This window comes from Prionailurus viverrinus, chromosome A2 (assembly GCF_022837055.1).
Source record: "Prionailurus viverrinus isolate Anna chromosome A2, UM_Priviv_1.0, whole genome shotgun sequence".
Taxonomy (NCBI): Eukaryota; Metazoa; Chordata; class Mammalia; order Carnivora; family Felidae; genus Prionailurus; species Prionailurus viverrinus.
In genome coordinates, this window is record NC_062562.1 from 168,363,874 (window position 1) to 168,381,313 (window position 17,440).

General features: G+C 58.1%; 1 protein-coding gene across 1 annotated transcript in view; it reads left to right on the top strand.

The window, feature by feature from the left end:
- UBE3C (ubiquitin protein ligase E3C) overlaps positions 1 to 5,725 on the top strand; it is a 121,380-nt gene extending 115,655 nt beyond the window's left edge. The window contains exon 23 of the mRNA XM_047837610.1: positions 4,130 to 5,725. Coding sequence (XP_047693566.1) covers positions 4,130 to 4,300 — 171 coding nt within the window. The 3' untranslated portion in view covers positions 4,301 to 5,725. The remainder of the gene's footprint in view (positions 1 to 4,129) is intronic.
- Positions 5,726 to 17,440: the final 11,715 nt, after the last annotated feature.

A 17,440-nucleotide genomic window follows, 5' to 3' on the forward strand; every position in this document is an offset into this window, starting at 1 on the left:
CAGAAAGATCGTAAAGACACATTATCAAGGGAAGACTTACACACGACACCGTACGTACGCATTGTGTTAACGTTTCATTTTTTTTATGTACCTATTTAATTTTTTTGATGTTTATTTATTGAGAGACAGAGAGACATAGAGCATGCGCAGGGGAGGGGCAGAGAGAGGGGGAGACACAGAATCCGACGCAGGCTCCAGGCTCCGAGCTGTCAGCACAGAGCCCGATGTGGGGCTCAAACCCACAAACCATGATCGGGAGATCATGACCCGAGCCAAAGTCGGACGCTCAACCGACTGAGCCACCCAGGCGCCCAACATTTCATAGTTTTTAAATGGGGAGGGAGAAATTTTTTTAAGTAGGCTCCACACCCAGCATGAAGCCTAATAACATGGGGCTTGAACTCACGACCCCAAGATCAAGATCTGAGCTGAGATCAAGAGTCAGATGCTTAACCAACTGACCACCCAGGCACGCTGAAAAATTTTTTTTCTATTTATTCTTTTTAAAATTTTTATGTATTCTTATTTTTTTTTAACGTTTATTTATTTTTTGAGAGACAGAGCTTGAGCAGGGGAGGGGCAGAGAGAGAGAGGGAGTCACAGAATCCGAAGCAGGCTCCAGGCTCTCAGCTGTCAGACGGAGCCCGACGTGGGGCTTGAACTCATGGACTGTGAGGTCATGACCTGAGCTGAAGTCGGATGCTTAACCGACTGAGCCACCCAGGCGCCCCTTCAAATTTTTATTTAGATTCTAGTCAGTTAACTTATCGTGCAATATTGGTTTCAAAAGTAGAATTCAGTGATTCCTCACTTACATACCACACCCAGTGCTCAGCACAAGTGCCCTCCTTACACCCATCCCCCATCCAGCCCATCCCCCACCCATCAGTTTGTTCTCTACTGTGGAGGGCCTCTTATGGTTTGTGTCCCTTTCTCTTTTTTTTTCCTTTCTTTCCCCCTCCCATATGTTCATCTGTTGTGTTTCTTAAATTCCACATAGGAGTGAAGTCATATGGCATCTTTCTCTGACTGACTTATTTTTCTTAGCATGAAACACTAGCTCCAGCCACATGGTTGCAAATGGCAAGATTTCATTTTTTATGGCTGAGTAGTAGTCCATTGTGTGTGTGTGTGTGTGTGTGTGTGTGTGTATACACACACACACACACACACACACACACACATACACCACATTTTCTTTATCCATTCACCAGTGGTGAGCGTTTGGGTTGCTTCCATAGTTTGGCTGTTGTTGATAGTGCTGCTATAAACATTGGGGTGCATGTACCCCTTTCGAATCTGTATTTTTGTATCCTTTGGATAAATACCTATTAGTGCAATTGCCGGGTCGCAGGGTAGTTCTGTTTTTAACTTTTTGAGGACCCTCCACACTGTTTTCCAGAGTGGCTGCACCAATCTGCATTGCCACCAACAGTGTAACGTCGTTCCCGTTTCTCCACATCCTCACCAACACCTGTTGTTTCTTGTGTTTTCGTGTTTCTTTGATTTTGGCCACTCTGACAGGTGTGAGGGGGTTATCTCATTGTGGGTTTGATTGGTATTTCCCTGATGATGAGTGATGTTGAGCATCTTTTTATGTCTGTTGGCCATCTGGATGTCTTCTTTGGAAAAGTGTCTGTTCATGTCTTCTGCCCATTTCGTCACTGGATTATTTGGTTTTGGGGGGTATTAAGTTTGAAAAGTTCTTTATAGATTTTGGAGAAAATATTTTCTTGTATATGCACTAATCTCTGTGGGATAATACTTAAGACCCCCAAATATTACTGCTCAGGGGACGGGGGCTGGGCAGCTGGGACAGCAGGATGAGAATGTTTACACCGTGCCTTAAAAAATAACCAGAGTGACATCATCAGGTCTAAAAAATAATCACATTAATCCCCTGGTACCGTCAGTGCTCCCGGTACAAACAAGCCCCGGGCCGTCCGCTGTGCTTGCTTGGTGCCTGGCTTGGCTCTTTTCTCTTTCTGGTCTGTGCCGTCCGCCTCCCTCTCATCTGGCACTTTGTGGTGTGATTACTGGAGGAGCTGGGTCGTTCCTCCTGCGTCTCGTTAGGGGTCGTGAGAGGTCTCATCAGCTTCCAGATCTGAGTTTTCCTCTTTTGGCGGTAGCGTTGCATAGAGGATGTCCACTCTATGTTTTCCGACTTGAGCGCCACGGATCCGGTGCCGGGGAGTCGGCGTGCACGCCTGGGGTCGCTGGTTTGGCCGTCTGTCACAGAGGCCACTTGTGGGCACTCCCTGGATCCGTTCCTGGCTTTTTTTTCTCTTTTAGTGTGTCTTTATTTAGAGAGAGAGAGAGAAAGTGAGAAGAGCACGCACACACGCACATGCAAGCGGGGAAGGGGCAGAGGGAGCATCCCAGCAGACTCCACGCTGTGCTGTCAGCCCAGAGCCTGACGCGGGGCTCGTTCGAACTCACAAACCGCGAGATCACGACCTGAGCTGAAATCGAGTCAGACACCCATCCAGCCGAGCCATCCGGGTGCCCCTGAATCCACTCTGTAACGTAGGGGTGTGGCCGCGCTGCCCGGGCGCCCCAGAATCCACTCTGTAACCAGGGGTGAGACAACTGCATCAGCTGTGTTTCCGCTGCCTCCTCTGTTCACTTATTAGCTGGAATTTTCTATAAAGAAAAACTTTATTTTTTCTCTTCAACTGTCTGGTTCCCCTGTGAACAAGTCACGATCACCCTTCAGCTTCCAGTGTTCGGAATATCGAGTGGGTGAGCCCACATCTCCTACAGGCAGGTGTATGTACCTCTGGTTCCCTCAGTACCACGGTGACCGCTCGGGCTTTAAGTGTTCTGCGTTTCAGGCCGGTGCTGTCATTCTTTTTGATATTCAGAGTGCCCTCCTGTGGGCGGGCGTGCCTTCAGGTGGGCCCTTTAACCCACGGAGTTCGGGGAGGCTTTCTTGCTTTCTGGTGTGACAGACATGTGCGCTTCTGGGCTCCACGTGGAATCCAGATTTCCCCCAGGAGGCCTGGCTCCTTTCAGTGAGAAATGGGACTGTAGAGACCAAACCTGCGTGCTTAGTCTGTTCCTTGTCACACATGGGGGTTGTTTGCGGCCTTTGCAAGGGACAGTTAGGAAATGGTGTTTTTTTCCCCTGAAGAGAAACATGTATCCCAAGTTCAAACCGAGACTTCCAGTTCAAATGTCGGCTTGTATTTGATTTTATATTTACATCTTGTTTTGCCACTGACAATCTTGGTTTCAGTTCTCTCCTTGGCTTCATCTCCTGGTGAGTCCCAGGACCGCACAGTTACAGTCCTTTGTGCCTGTGCACTACTTACGTGTAACACGACCGCGGCTTTGGAACCACACTCGGGATGATGCCTCCCTGCGTAACAAAGCCGTCAGTGCACAGGCTCATTGTTTCATTTTGCTTTTGGTATTTAGACGTTGTCCCCCCCCCCCCTTTTTTTAAATGTTTATTTTGAGAGAAAGAGTGGGGGGTGGGCAGGGGAAGAATCCCAAGCAGGCTCCATGCTCATCGAAGACCTGACACAGGACTTGACCCCACGACCCTGAGATCATGGCCTGAGTGGAAATCAAGAGTCAGACGCTCAACCGACTGAGCCACCCAGCGCCCCTTTCTCTCCCCTTTTGAGTGAATTTGTTTCTTGGGGGTTTGTTTGTTTTGTTTTGTTTTTGAGTGAATTTGGTCCTTGTTTTCTGTTACCCCATCCACGTGGCCGTCCTGCCTGCCTGCAGAGTGTGCTGGTCTGGAGAAGACCGCCCCCCCCACCCCCTCCCTGCCCCGGGTGCCTTCTTTCCCACATTTCCACAGAAACAAACAGGCCTCTGTATTCAAGTCTTCACCCTCTTAGCTTCTTGAATTTCAAACAGATTTTCAAAAGACTGAAACACAATGCCTTAGAGGCCCTATTTACCGAACAGGTTATTTTTCCCATGAATGAGCGCTATTCTCGTCCTGTTCCCTGCACGGAGTGTAGTCTGGGGTGCGGTGAAACACCGAAAGTCTTTTGGGGAAGTGTGACCACAGCAGCTTTTTACTGTTTGAAGCAGGTGAGTTTTGTGTGCTTTTTAAGACATTCATTCAACAGCCTGCCTGTTAAAGCCGCCCCGTGCACCCCTGTCTTTTCAGGAGCTGTACCCCGCGTTCTGCATTCACAACGGAGGCTCTGACCTCGAGCGGCTCCCCACGGCCAGCACCTGCATGAACCTGCTGAAGCTGCCCGAGTTCTACGACGAGACGCTTCTGCGCAGTAAGCTTCTCTACGCTATCGAATGTGCTGCTGGCTTCGAGCTGAGCTGAGCGGAGGCCAGAACTGACCCTCTGCAGAGAACCGACCGGTGCCCGCAGCACAGGCAGCACCCCCCGGCCGCCGAGGGCGCTGGGCCGGGCTCCCGCAGCTCTCCGCGTACCCCCATCCCTCATTCCACCCCCTCCATTGTCTAGATGGTCCAGTAAGTCACGGTCACTTACTTAGACGGACACTGCTTTTCAGATAACTTAGAATAACAAGGGTTACGTGCCATGCGGCTACGTTAGTAATTTGCCAATAAGAGCACAGTTTTAAGACTAGTGGCGACTCAGTGAAATTAACCAAAGATGAAGCTTTGGCTTTGCTGGTGGACTCGAGCCTCCCTCCGCCGGCGGGGCTCCTGGCGGGGCTCTTGGAGGGCGGCGCGTGCTCCGTCCGCAGAGACGTGGGGTCTGAGACGTGGAGACGTCACTCTCAGGGCCCGCTGCTTCTCGTGTGGCTGAATTGTTTACAATCCTAATTGTTAAAACGAAAGGCATTTTCTCTCCTGCTGCCTTTTCCCAAAGTGGTTAGGTCTGGAAAATACACAACGTGATAATATTTTATTTGTGCTGTTTAAGCCATTCCCCTGCACGGGACTAGCATGCTTGTTTCGGGGTACCGAGGACCGCACCGTGGTGGCTTGGGTGCTCCCGTGTGTGGGTGTGTGCGAGGGGACGTTCATCCCTCTTCCCTTCCTGGCTGCACGCTGTGGCGGGAGAGCTCCCGGGAGAGGGGAGGGTCTCGTCCAGGCCCCACGGCACGCGTGGCCTCTGAGAAGTGGCGACGTGGGGAGAACAGACACTGGCATCGGAGTCACTTGAACCAAAGGGGCGGCTGCGGCTTTGCACTCAGTGTGGCCCCCTGTGGCCGGGCCATCCGCGGCCCACCGCCCTCCTACCCCGGGGCACGCGCCCCCCTCCCGGATGCGTGGGGTAATGCGCCGCCTGCGCCCTCCCCTGCGCCCTCCGCTTCTCGAAGGTGCTGCTTCTGGAGGAAGACCGGCCGGTCCCACGCGGGCCCGGGGGAGGGGTGTCGGTAACTCTCTCTTAAAAAGGCACTTTATCGGGACCTTCCTTGTTGCTGGGTGATTCCGGTCTCTGAAAACGAGTGCGTCAGAGCGGCCCTCCCTCCCAACCAGGGGAGCAGGGGAGCGGTGGGGGTGTGGAGGGGAGTGTGGAGGGGGGGCGTGGAGGGCCCAGTGGCTACTTCCCCCCCCCCCCCCCCAGCATTTCCTGTCACCGGGGCTGGGGGCCGTGCTGTGGAAGTGACCAGAATTAGCAATATGCTTTTAAATGCGGGGAAACTGAATGACACTTTTAAGACAATGACCATATCAAAACAAAATGTATAATTTCGTAATTTGAATAATAAATTAAGTGTTTAAATGCTATTTGTAGTCTTGATATACAGAAATAAAATAATTAGGGTTTGTCCTTGGTTTTATTTTTATTTCAGGTTGGTTTATGGTGAATGTTCTGTATCTTCTTTACGTATTCATTTGTGTATTTTATTATCCGTATTTTGAAAATGGATTATCTGGGACTGAGGGGGATGGGCAGTTCTCCTTCCTTGGGTTTTTTTTCTCAGCTGCTCTGAGCTTATTTATTTGTATGTTCCAGTGGTTACATATTTGCATTAAATGTTTTCCCCAAGATTGTGTTGGAGTCCACCGAAGTCATTGTGATCACTTGTGGTCTGCCCTGCTGAAACGACCAAGATCCTCAGTATGCGCTGGTTTTGTCACGGACATTTGAATGGCGCCAGGTGACCCGCGTGACAGCAGCCTGTGATCGTTCCCGCGAACCCGGTAGAGTCCACAGGAGCGCCTGCCGTCGGAACGCACCGAGAGGCTCTGGCAGACGGACCTGTGACGGCCCTTCCCGCGGCCCCCGGCGACCTGACTGCACAGCCCCCTGCCTGGGAGTGACCGCCACCTTCCCAGCCTCTTGGTGGGCCGAAGAGGACGTTGTTGAGAAAAATCATACCTGAGGCAACACTCTCCTTGCTCTGCTGTACTTTGTGCACACTGCTGGTAGCTCTGCGCACGAACCTAAACGTCGAGTCCCCGGGGGGTTGGGCCAGGCACTTCTCACAAGCTGTCGCCTGCAGGTGGATTTTAGCCGGTAACCTAAAAGGGCACCGAGTTATGGCTGCACAGATGGCCAAAGCTTGGGAAGATCTGTGTAAAGAAAATTAAGATCACGTGTTGCTAGTTTCTCGTGGCTGCCATAATGTGACCACAGACGGGTGCCCATAACAACATCTGTTCTCGGTGCTGGAGGCCCGGAGGCTCCCTGTGGGGAGGAATCTGTTCTTTGCCTCTTCCCCCTTCTGGTGGCTGCTGACGCCCCCGGGCTGACGTCACATCTTCTGCCCGCGTCAAATCTCTGTCTGCGTTTCTCCTCTATGGACGCTGGTCCAGTGGAATTAGGGCCCCAGGATCAGCCAGCGACCTCAAGATCCTCGATTACATCTGCAAAGACCTTTTTATCCAAGTAGTGTCCATTCACAGGTTCTAGGGGACATGAGCCTCTGTTGGAGGCCGAGAGGCGAAGTTCACCACGCCGTCCGACAGGCGGAGCAGCACGGTGGACGTGCCCTTTAACTTGAAAGTTGGGAACCTCTAACTCCCGCGTGGCCGTGGCCCCCAGAGCCCTGCGCAAGTCCGTCCTTTGCCATCAGGGAGTGCAGGGTCACACTGGATCGGTGTTACCCAGACTGGAACGAGGTGATCCAGGGAGGAACTCACAAGTCTGCATCTTTTCTAAGCTAATTTATTCATTTTGAGGGTGAGAAAGTGTGAGCAGGAGAGGGGCAGAGAGAGAATCCCAGGCAGGCTCCGAGCTGTCCGTGCAGAGCCCGATGCGGGGCTCGAACCCACAACCCCGAGATCGTGACCTGAGCTGAAATCAAGAGTCAGATGCTCAACCGACTGAGCCACCCAGGCACCCCCCCAAGTCTGCATTTTTAAAGGGTCCCAGTCCTTCCTGGGAGGCTATTGGAAAATGATTACGCAGCCTCAGACACTCCTGAGCGGCCAAGACCCTCCTGTCTGGGGCCGCCGCAAGTCGGAACCGACATGCGTAGAGTCTGTGTCCGCTGTCCTGGGCAGTACCGGGCTCTCTGCTGCTGGGGCAGGTCCGTTCCCTCCAGCTCAGGGGCCCCAGCCAGGGCTCCGAAGGATGGGCACGGTCCCCCTGTGTCCCACCACCCCCGCCGCAGGCACACAGGAGGAGGGTCTCCAGGGATTCTGGGCCAGACCTTGTGTCTGTGTCCAGCAGCAGCTCCCCGCTTGGCTTCCGGGTCGGCCTCCCAGACCCCGTGGGCCCAGGACACCTGCTGAACCCGCAGCCGGGCCCCGGATCATCGGCCCACCTCCCCCTCCCCCTCCCCACACTGCCGCCCCACGCACCCTGCCAGCTCTCCTCCCAGAACCGCCAAGCTGAGGACCTCTTGCCATGTTCTGCCACCTCCCTGTTCTCTGCTGTGGCCTCAGGTTTGCCTGGATCTGAGGTGCCTCCCGGCGTCCCCCTACTTCTGCCCTCACTCACCTCCAGTCGCCAAAGAAGACCCTGGATCCTCAGCCGGTCTTTGTCGTCAGTCCGGGTGGGACTTTCTGGCGTCTCCCAGTAAGAGCCGCCAGTAACACCCAGATCCCTCTCTCTTGCTGACTGGGCCCCACCGGCGGCTTTGGTTTCCTTCCCTGGCCTCGGGGCCTTTGCACTCGCTCCCTAAGCATGAAGTTCTTCCCACAGACGCTCAGGTGGCTCCCCCCTCACTTTCCTCAGGCAGTTCTTGGCTCGGTGTCCCTTTCCTTCCCCAACCCCTCTCTGTCCCCATCATGACCTTTGGTGATGCATAGCTTCCTCAGTGGCACTGGTTTCATTTTCGTCTAAACTGCTGTATCCCAGCGCCTAGAATAACGCCTAGCGCACAGGTGCTCAGTAATTGTTGAATGAACTTGCTTCACGAAGGAAGAAAGGGTTTGCTAACCACAGTAAGCTGCAAGTTAACGCCTCTGTGGATGCTCAGAGTGTGAATCCTTGGGCCCAGATTAGAAACCTTTTGCAAACAGTAACGAGAAGCTGATGATCTTTATGGCCTGCCCTGCCCTTCCGGCCCCAGAACGGACCCTTTCTGGGGCACTGCTCCTTTACTGGGGACTTTGGTCCTGCAGTCCTGTCACTCGACACCTGCAGTCCTGAGAAAAGGGGGCTTTGTCAGCCTCCCCAGTGCTGGTTACCAGGTAACCCTCGGTCCTCCCTATGTTCTCAGACCCGCGCAGGCTCCATCCGGTAGGCGCGCGTGAGGCTGTGGCATTAACGGTGTGACAGACAAGTCCCTGCCTGCCCTCCAGTCCCAGTCTGTCCTGGCTTCTCTTAGCGACAGCCCCCTACCGGCCACCATCAGGAGCCAGTCGGTCGTCTTGAAACTCGAACCTCTTCAGAGAACCAGCCGGACTGTCCTACTTGGGTCATCACGTGGTGACTCTAAGATGATAGGATATAAAGCAAGACTTTTTTTTTTAAGTTTGTTTATTTTGAGAGAGAGATGGGGGGGGAGGGGCAGGGGGAGAGGGAGGGAGAGAATCCCAAGCAGACTCTGTGCCACCAGCACAGAGCGCAGCCTGGGCCTCGAACCCACAAACCGTGAGATCATGACCTGAGCCGAAGTTAGATGCCCAACCGACTGAGCCACCCAGGAGCCCCAAGCAAGGCTTATAACGAAAGTCTTTAAGTTTAGGGGCACCTGGGTGGCTCGGTTACTTAAGCCTCTGACTTTGGCTCAGGTCGCGATCTCATGGTTTGTGAGTTCAAGCCCCGCGTCCCGCTCTGTGCTGACAGCTCGGAGCCTGGAGCCTGATTTGGATTCTGTGTCTCCCTCTCTCTCCGCCCCTCCCCCACTTGAACTCTGTCTCTGTCTCTCAAAAATAAACATTAAAAAAATTTTTTTTTAAGTCTTAAAGTTTAAAATCCCATTGCCTTCCTTCCCCAAAATGTTACACATGGAGTTGGCATACGGGCAAGCAGTTCCACTTCCAGGGTTAAACCAAGACGTGGAAACGTTCAACCAGGCTCGTACGTAGGCTCTTACAGCAACATTATGCACAGTAGAAGAAAGACTGATGGGGAATAAACAACATATCTCTGGACAGGACACCCGAAGCACAGGCACAGAAGCGGAAACAGATGGCCGGGCCGCCTCAAAGTACGCAGCCTCTGCACCGCAAAGGAGTCACCGACAGAATGAGACGGTGGCCTGCAGGTTAGGAGAAAATACGTGCAAACCACGTATCCGTTCGGGGGTTGGTATCCAAAGTGCACAAGGAGCTTCGGAGCAAAAGCAGCCAGCTTAAAAAATGAACCAAGGACCCGAGCACACATTTCTCCAAAGAGGACGTCCAGCCAGCCGGCAGACACGCGAAAAGATGCCCAACATCGCTCGTCACCAGGAAACGCGAATCAAGCCCACGGCGAGATGCGACCTCACGCTGGTCGGGACGGCAAAAGTCAGCAACACAGGCGACGACCGGTGCTGGGGAGGACGCGGAGCAAAAGGAACCCTCCTGCACCGCCGGAGGGCACGCAAACTGGGGTGGCCACCGTGGAGAGCAGTACGGAGGGGCCTCGGAACGTTAAAAGTGTAAATACCGCCAATACCATTTCTGGGTATTTACCCAAAGGAAGCGACATCAGCGTCTCACGGCAGCATCCTTCACGGTAGCTGAGACGTGGAAACAACCCAAGTGTCCGCGGATGGATGGGTGGACGAGATGTGGGGGCTCGGGTGACAGAGAGAGCCGCGGTGGTATTCCGCCATGAAGAAGGAAACCCTGCCTGCCGCGTGTGGCAGCCTGGACTCACCGGGGGACCCTCCGCTCGGTGAGGCATTCCCCACACGACAGATGCCGCGTGATCTCCCCTGTACGCGTACCCTGACCAAGCAGAACTCCTGGAGGCACGGAGAACGGTGGCTGCCAGGGGCCGGGTGGGGGAGGGGGGCCGGCCACCCCGTGCGTGGCGAGCGGCGCCCTGTGCCCTCCCCACACACGGAGCAACCCGGGCGGTGGCCGTGGGCCCGGCCGCCGTTCCAAGTCTACCGCGTGCACGCCTGTGAAATCACGCACAGCCCGAGCAGGTGCAGTTCTCGCCGATCATACCACAGCAACGCTGGAAAAAAAACAAGAAAAAAAATGAACGATGGAAACAAGCGTGCTTCACACGCTCCGGAGGCCCTGCATGGTCCTCGGGGCTCGGCGGTCCCTCCCCTGGCAGCTGCAGGCTCCGGACGCCACTGTCAGTCCTGCAGGGTTTAACGACGTGACCCCTGCAACCCTAGGACAGAGCGCCTGGGAAGCCCCAGCGTCAATCACCAGTGACTGAGCCTAAAGGCCTACAGTTACGCACGTCGCAAGGGGGCCGTACCCCAGGTCTCTAAATTTCTCTCATCTGGGCAAGATGTTTGTTTACTTAGACGCAGCCTTTTCCCTTTTAAACAGACTACCTTTTAGGACACTTTTCGGTTCGAAGCCAAACCACCCGACGCACACATTCAGCACCCAGGACGACGTACCCAGGATCCATCCAGCACCCAGGACGGGAGACGGTCCGGCAGCGATCGACTCCACCTGCTTCTTACGAGGGATTTGCCGCTTCTCTGGCACCACTACCCACATGTCCAGCGCGCGGCCGCGTCCCCCCAAACTCGTAACCCAGGAGGGGATCGGCCACCAGGGCAGAGCCATCACGCCGGGCAGTGGCTTCAGCAGCGCAGACCAGGTGTCCCCGAGGCTGCGCGTCTCTCACGGCACAGGGACCCCGTCCCGCCCGAACACGAGCCCCCAGAGCTGCTTCCACGTCTGCTCGGTCCCCTTCTCACCCCTCATGCCGCATTTGTCCTGTGACTCTGTCTCGTGCTTTGCTTTGTGTGACGAGTCAGGAGCCAAGTTAAACACGAAGTGAGCTGTCCCGGAGTTTGGAGCCGGGGACCTGCTGTAACCTTGCGGTATGACCGCGTAGACGGCACCACGGAGAGATGGGACCGGTGCCCAAGGTGGAGACGGGAGCCCTCCGGAGAGGCTCACCGGATGCCCAGCCCGCCGCCCCTGTGGTGTGGGACCCCCAGTGCTGGAGCCACGGGAAATTAACCTGTCTCCCTCCTGCAGGGACCCTAACCCTCTTGCCACCAGCCCAGCGCCACCTGCCCTTCCCTTGGGCTCTGTGACACCGCAGCTTGAGCGGGCCACAGGGTCCTCTGTCCCCCAGCCGTGTCTTCCCCGCAGCTTGGCTGGGCTCTCCCGGGGGGCCAGCCCTCGGCCTCCTCTGTTCTGTGCCTGGGGGTCACCGCGTCCTGTCCACACACAGGCGACTCACGGCCGGGTCCTCAGCTCACACCTCCCTTTGTGCCCCACCTTCTTCCTTCGTGTACCCCGCTTGGATACCGCAGGGCACCTCACAGTCCACATCCCCGACCCACACTCAGATGTCCCACCACACTCTCCCATGTCCCCCAGGCCTCCCCAAACCCAGGCGCTGTGCCTCCTCCCCAGCGACTCCCGCAGCTGGACGCCCACCCGCTGGCATCTCTCACGGGGTCTGTGTCCCCCACTAGCCGAGCAGTGCCGCCCGGAGAGTGACTGGCTCGGCACTCCTCGGCGCCCGGTGCGCTCAGCGCCAGTACTGCTAAGGAGGAAGGCAGACGGGCGTCAGGTGTGGACAAAAGACAAAATATTTGAAATAAGTATGATGAGAAATTTATCGTTTCCATGTTTATGGGTCAAAGACATAAGTATTATATTTCATACTGAAAGGTCACCATGAAGTCAAGGCCTCACGCTGTTGGGGTCAACAGTTTCTGGAATTTTCTAGAACTCACTGACTCTTTCCTAACGTTTGAGCATCTCAGATTCCACATTCAAGCTGGGACCTTCCGGGCTCCTCCCCTCCCTCCCCCTGAAGTCATGGCCACACTCAACTCATCTCCCCTCTCCACCTCCTCGGGGCACCAAGCCCCCCACCCCGGGCTCAGCGATTCACAAGATGGACCCCCAGCACTCACCGTGCGGGCTCACTCCTTTGGAAGGACGCAGATTAAAGCAGGAAGGGCGTGTGGGCTGGGTCGGGGGAGACGTCAGCAGCCGGGTGGGAAGGGCAGCCCCCGGGAGCTCGCTGGTGCCCCGTGTCCACAGCTTTTGTTGGCTTCGCTCACGTAGGCACACGACACCCATGACTGACCTCACTTGCTTGTCCTGCAGTCCCCTTGACGGCCACCGGGCACAGCAAGGCCCAAAGCCCCAGGGCACACAGAGACAGACGCCTGCCAGGACGGGGCGGGCCGTCAACCCAGCCCGAGGCCGCAGGCTCAGAAGACACTCTTAGGAGGCAGGACATGACAAGAGCTGCCGGACTTCCCCAGTCCCCAAGATCTTTGGAATGTGCAGGGCTGGACGCCCCCCTCCACGGCACCCCGGTCTGCACCCGCACCATGCACACGGACCCGACCTGGACTGTTGTCCCGGGAGGTTAGGCCTGGGCCTCGGTGGCTGCAGGGGCCCCAGCACAGGGTCTGCTCACCTCAGTGACGGGGAGATACTCCCACGCTGACACCACGTGGCTCCCAAAGTTCCCAAGGGGCTCCCCCACCAGCCTGTGCCCGTCTGGGAGGACGCTAACCATGGCCTGACACCAGCAGAGCCACAGCAACTATTTGCCGCCTGCTGCATGCAGGCTCCAGGAAATGGAAGGCCCCGGAAGGTGGTGTGGAGGCACAGGCCTGGCAGGAAAGCCGGGTGAACAGGAACACAGGGAAATGGCTTCTGTGTAACTTGGAGCCAGACTGTGATGTCAGGGCCGGGGTCTTGCTGTCTGAGCTCCAACGGCAGGCCCGGCTGGCCTGACATGAGCACATCCACATCCAGGGGGACCAGCCGTTGATACACAACTGTCCACAGACAGGGCAGGGGGATTCAGCTCCATCCATGCAACGGTGGGGGTACCTGGAGGGAGATGGGAATTATCAGGGCTCTGATGGAAACGCATGGTTTCCTTTTTTTATCTATCTATTTTGAGGGAGAGAGAAGGAGCTTGAGCAGGGGAGGGGCAGAGAGAGGGAGACACAGAATCCAAACCAGGCTCTGAGCTGTCGGCACAGAGCCCCACACGGGGCTCAAACTCACCAACGGTGAGATCGTGACCTGAGCCGAAATCAGGAGTCAGAGCTTAACCGACGGAGGCGCCCAGGGCATCGTGCACAGGAAGGTTACTGACAGTGGAGCAGAAAGGGGCTTTATGTGAGGCCAGCTCCCAGAGGACCCTCGGGGCCAGGAGAGAATAGAACACCCTCTGTCCTTGGTCTGATGCTCCTTGGGGAGGACTCGGCCGGTGTCAGCTGAGACGTGGCCCCAGCTAATCACCTGTGGCCAGAGGGTTGGGCCACGTCCCACAAAATAGCCCTGAACCCACAGCACTGGGTCAGGCCCGTGGCACCCACGGCCACCCAAGGAGACGCTGCTGGGAAAGCGGCTGGGACCTGCCCGAAGGCACAAGGTGGCCTGGCACCCGGGGGCAGGGTGGGCGGCCGGAGACCCCGGGCGCCTGAGACCAGGCCTTGCCAGCACCGTGGTGTCGTGTGGCCTCCCCAGGGAGGGAGCCGCTGAGGGCGGGAAGGGGAGCCTGCCGGCGGCTCGGCGCCCAGGAGCTCCAGGGCCTAGAAGGAGTGGACTCCTCACGAGAATGTCCACGTGTTTGAGGCCTGTGCTCCCGGGCCCCCCCGAGGGGACACGGGGACATAGAGCGGATGGTGGCCGTCCTGTGACGGAGCTGGGACTGGCTGGCCTGGACTCGGTCCCCAGGGACGCGGAGCAGGAGGGGGGCGGAGGAGGCCATGAAGGTGTAGGTTGCCCCTCCGCCCCCCCTCCCCCCCCCCCCCCCCCCACGACACGCAGTAGCGTTGTTCCCCCCGGGAGCCGGGAGCCGGCGGGGACGGGGAAAGCCTGGGGTGGGCGGGCGGGCGCTGTCGCAGGGGGCACGCCTGCTCCCGGGCCTCCCGCCCCGCCCGCGCCGACACCCCGCCGCCCTCTTCCCCTGCCCCCAACCTGCCGCTGACCGCACCCAGCCCGCAGTTCCGCCTGTGGCCGGCAGGGGGCGCCGGGGCTGCACGCGCCGTCCGCTCGCACCGACACGCGTTCGCGTGCGTGTGCGCATGCGCCGGAGCTGCGCACCCTTGGCGACCACGCAGGCAGCGGCTGCCCCCTCCACCTGCTCGCGGCCGGAACCCGAGGCGGGCGCTGCCGGGGCGGCGGTCCTTGCCGCCCTGGCTGCGGGGCTGGCGGCCTTTCTGGGCCCCGGGCCGCACGACAGGCGGGGCTGGGCAGGTCTCAAGGCGTGTCGCAGGCCGCGCTGTGCCTAACATTTGGAACACACTTATTTTACTTCCTTTTAAATACATTTTCAGAAAGGGGCGCCTGGGTGGCCGGGTCGGTTAAGCATCGGACTTCGGCTCAGGGCGTGATCTCATGGTTCGTGAGGTCGAGCCCCGCGTCCGGCTCTGTGCTGACAGCTCGGAGGCTGGAGCCCGCTTCGGATTCTGCGTCTCCCTCTCTCTCTGCCCCTCCCCTGCACGCTCTCTCTCAAAAATAAACATTAAAAAAAAATTAAAAACATGAACATGTGCACCAACACGTGGGTCAAAGGCCCGTCCCACGCCCACAGCGTGAGGGGCTAGTGCGTCTCCCCCGGCAGGGCACCCCAGCCTCCCATCCACCCCAACCCCCCTCGCTGTGTTTAGTTTAGCCGCTGCTTTTGTTAAATCCGAGCTGTCCGCGCTCGCTGTATGGAGGCTTCTACAGAAATGACCCCTCGGCCCCCACCTGCCCGCATGTCAAGCCCCGGGCAGCCGAGGAAATGGGGACGCCCGGTTGGGAATCACTGCAGGACGAGCACACCGAGCGGCGTGTGGGGACCACCGCCCATCGGTCACTTCCCTGGGCCGCAGCCTGGTCGGCCGTCCCGTGTGCTCCTTGAAGCAAGACTTCCTTCCGAGCCATTCCTTTTCCGGGTGAGGCCTGCGGAGCCCGAAGACAGTGAGCACCTTAGTGTGAGGTGTCGGCGTGGTTAGGAACAGGGTAGAAGCTGGGACCCCGGGCGGGATGGCGGACGGGCCGCTGGAACCCGTGTGGGCTACTCCCCCCGGGGGGCGGTACCCACGGGGTCCGGGCGGGGACCGGTCTGGGGACATTCTTAGTCTCCGCAGCCGGGGCGGACGTGCTCCCGGCATCCATGCGTGGAAGCCAGGGGCGCTGTGGGCGGGCCACCGAGCTAGGAGCGCCCCCCCCCCCAACACGGAATGGTCAGCCTCTAATGCCCTCACCTCACCTCCGCCGAAGGACCGATGAATGAATGATGGATGACGGCCCAATAAATGTTTTACGGCAGAGACACTTCATCTCCAGGCCTCAGCCTTCCCACCGGCCACCTGCCTCTCCCTGGGCAGCTTAACTCCCGGGCCATCAATATCCAGTTTTTATGAACAGGCAGCACAAGGCCAGGCCGTGCGGGTTATAAAGCACGTTTAATCTTTCAAGTCATTTAAGACGCAGTTTCAATTATTTACATCTTTAGCAAAACCATCAGTCACATTAAGCGATCTGCCGTCTGGGCCAACGATTCTGTGAAACAGAGAGGGGGGGGCGGTAGACAAGGCCGCTTCGCCTAGCGGGGGGGAAGGGGGCAGCCACAGGGGGAGGAGCAGGGCACCCCGCGAGGCAGGAGTTTCCGCGACAGTAAGCAACACCCGTATCCCAAGCGGCCCCCACTGTTCATCTGACGCCCCGTGGCACCCACGTCCTGCACCTTGTCTGGCAGCAAAGCAGGGAGGGCGCGGCAAAGACCGGCTTCTGGGCCTGCAGCCCAGGAAACAGGGAGGCAGGGGCGGTGGCCAGGACCACAGTCCCCACTGCTGGCCCCTCAGGACCAGTGGTGGCCTCCTGGTCGTCCACGGCCTGGGCCCGGAAGCCAAGGTCGCTGGCCCCACCCGAGGACCCTAGTCCGGCCCGCGGGGCCAGGCGGTAGATGGAAGTCGTCTGGACCCTGTCAGGACAGCCCGGGCCTGGAGGTCAGAGGAGGGAGGCCGGCGCAGGGTCTACGCTGCCTGCCCCAAGGGGCACGGCCGCTGTTCAGCTGGGCCCTGGGACGGAAGCCCGGCGCCCCAGGGGGCTAGAGAGGAGGAAGAAGGTGGACAGGGAGGCGAGTGGAGGGAGGGCAGGCCCCTGAGTCACCACTAAAGGATACTGGGCGGGGATGCTCCCCCTGCCCCTACATCCGGAGCCACTGGGGAGAGGAGGGGAGGGACATCAGCAGGGCAAGCACCCCCCCACCCCCGCACAAACTCCATTGCCCCCTCCCACTCCTGGTTCACGCGCAGGACACCGGCCGCCTTCCCCGCCTGGGCAGAGCCGCGCCCTCAAGCCGTGCAAGTGAGGGCGGGTCCATGTGGTCCCAGAACCGGGTTAGTGGAAATACCCTCCCCCACCAGCCCCCACCCGACCACCCTCCCGACCAGGTTAAGGCGCATGCACACACGCCCTGGCGTGCGCACTCAGGCCCCATGTGGCAGGCGGCTCGATGCACCTTCCTGGCCCTTCCGAGGGACCTTCTGGCGCTCCTGCGGCTGCCGTGCCCCCCGCCGGTGACCTCGTGCCGGGTCACTGGCCACACACACAACTCTGGAGGCTGAACTCGCACGGGAGGAAACGCCAGGGGCAGGAAGGCACTTGCATGATTTGGGAAGTCACCGTTTGTTGTTCCACAAAGCCCGAGGGACAGAGCTGGCCCCGCGGTGGGGTGCAGGCCTGGGGGCTCAGAGGAGCAGGTGGGGGCCAGACTCGGCCTTTCCGGTGGGCGCAGACAAGGGTTTGCTGACCCCGGGGTTGTGAGCAGGTGTCTGACTCAGCGCCAGGGCCCCAGGAGGAAGGGGGCGAGGGCCTGGAGGGCCGTGACAGTGCCAACCCCAAGCGGACGTTGTGAACTTGGGACATTTAGGAAGCCTGGACTTCGGGCAGCTGTGTGGTCTGGGATGCAGGGAGGTGGAGCCTGGGATGAGGGGAGGCGGGGCCTGGGGCACAGGGAGGCATGGCCTGGGGACGCCTCTTC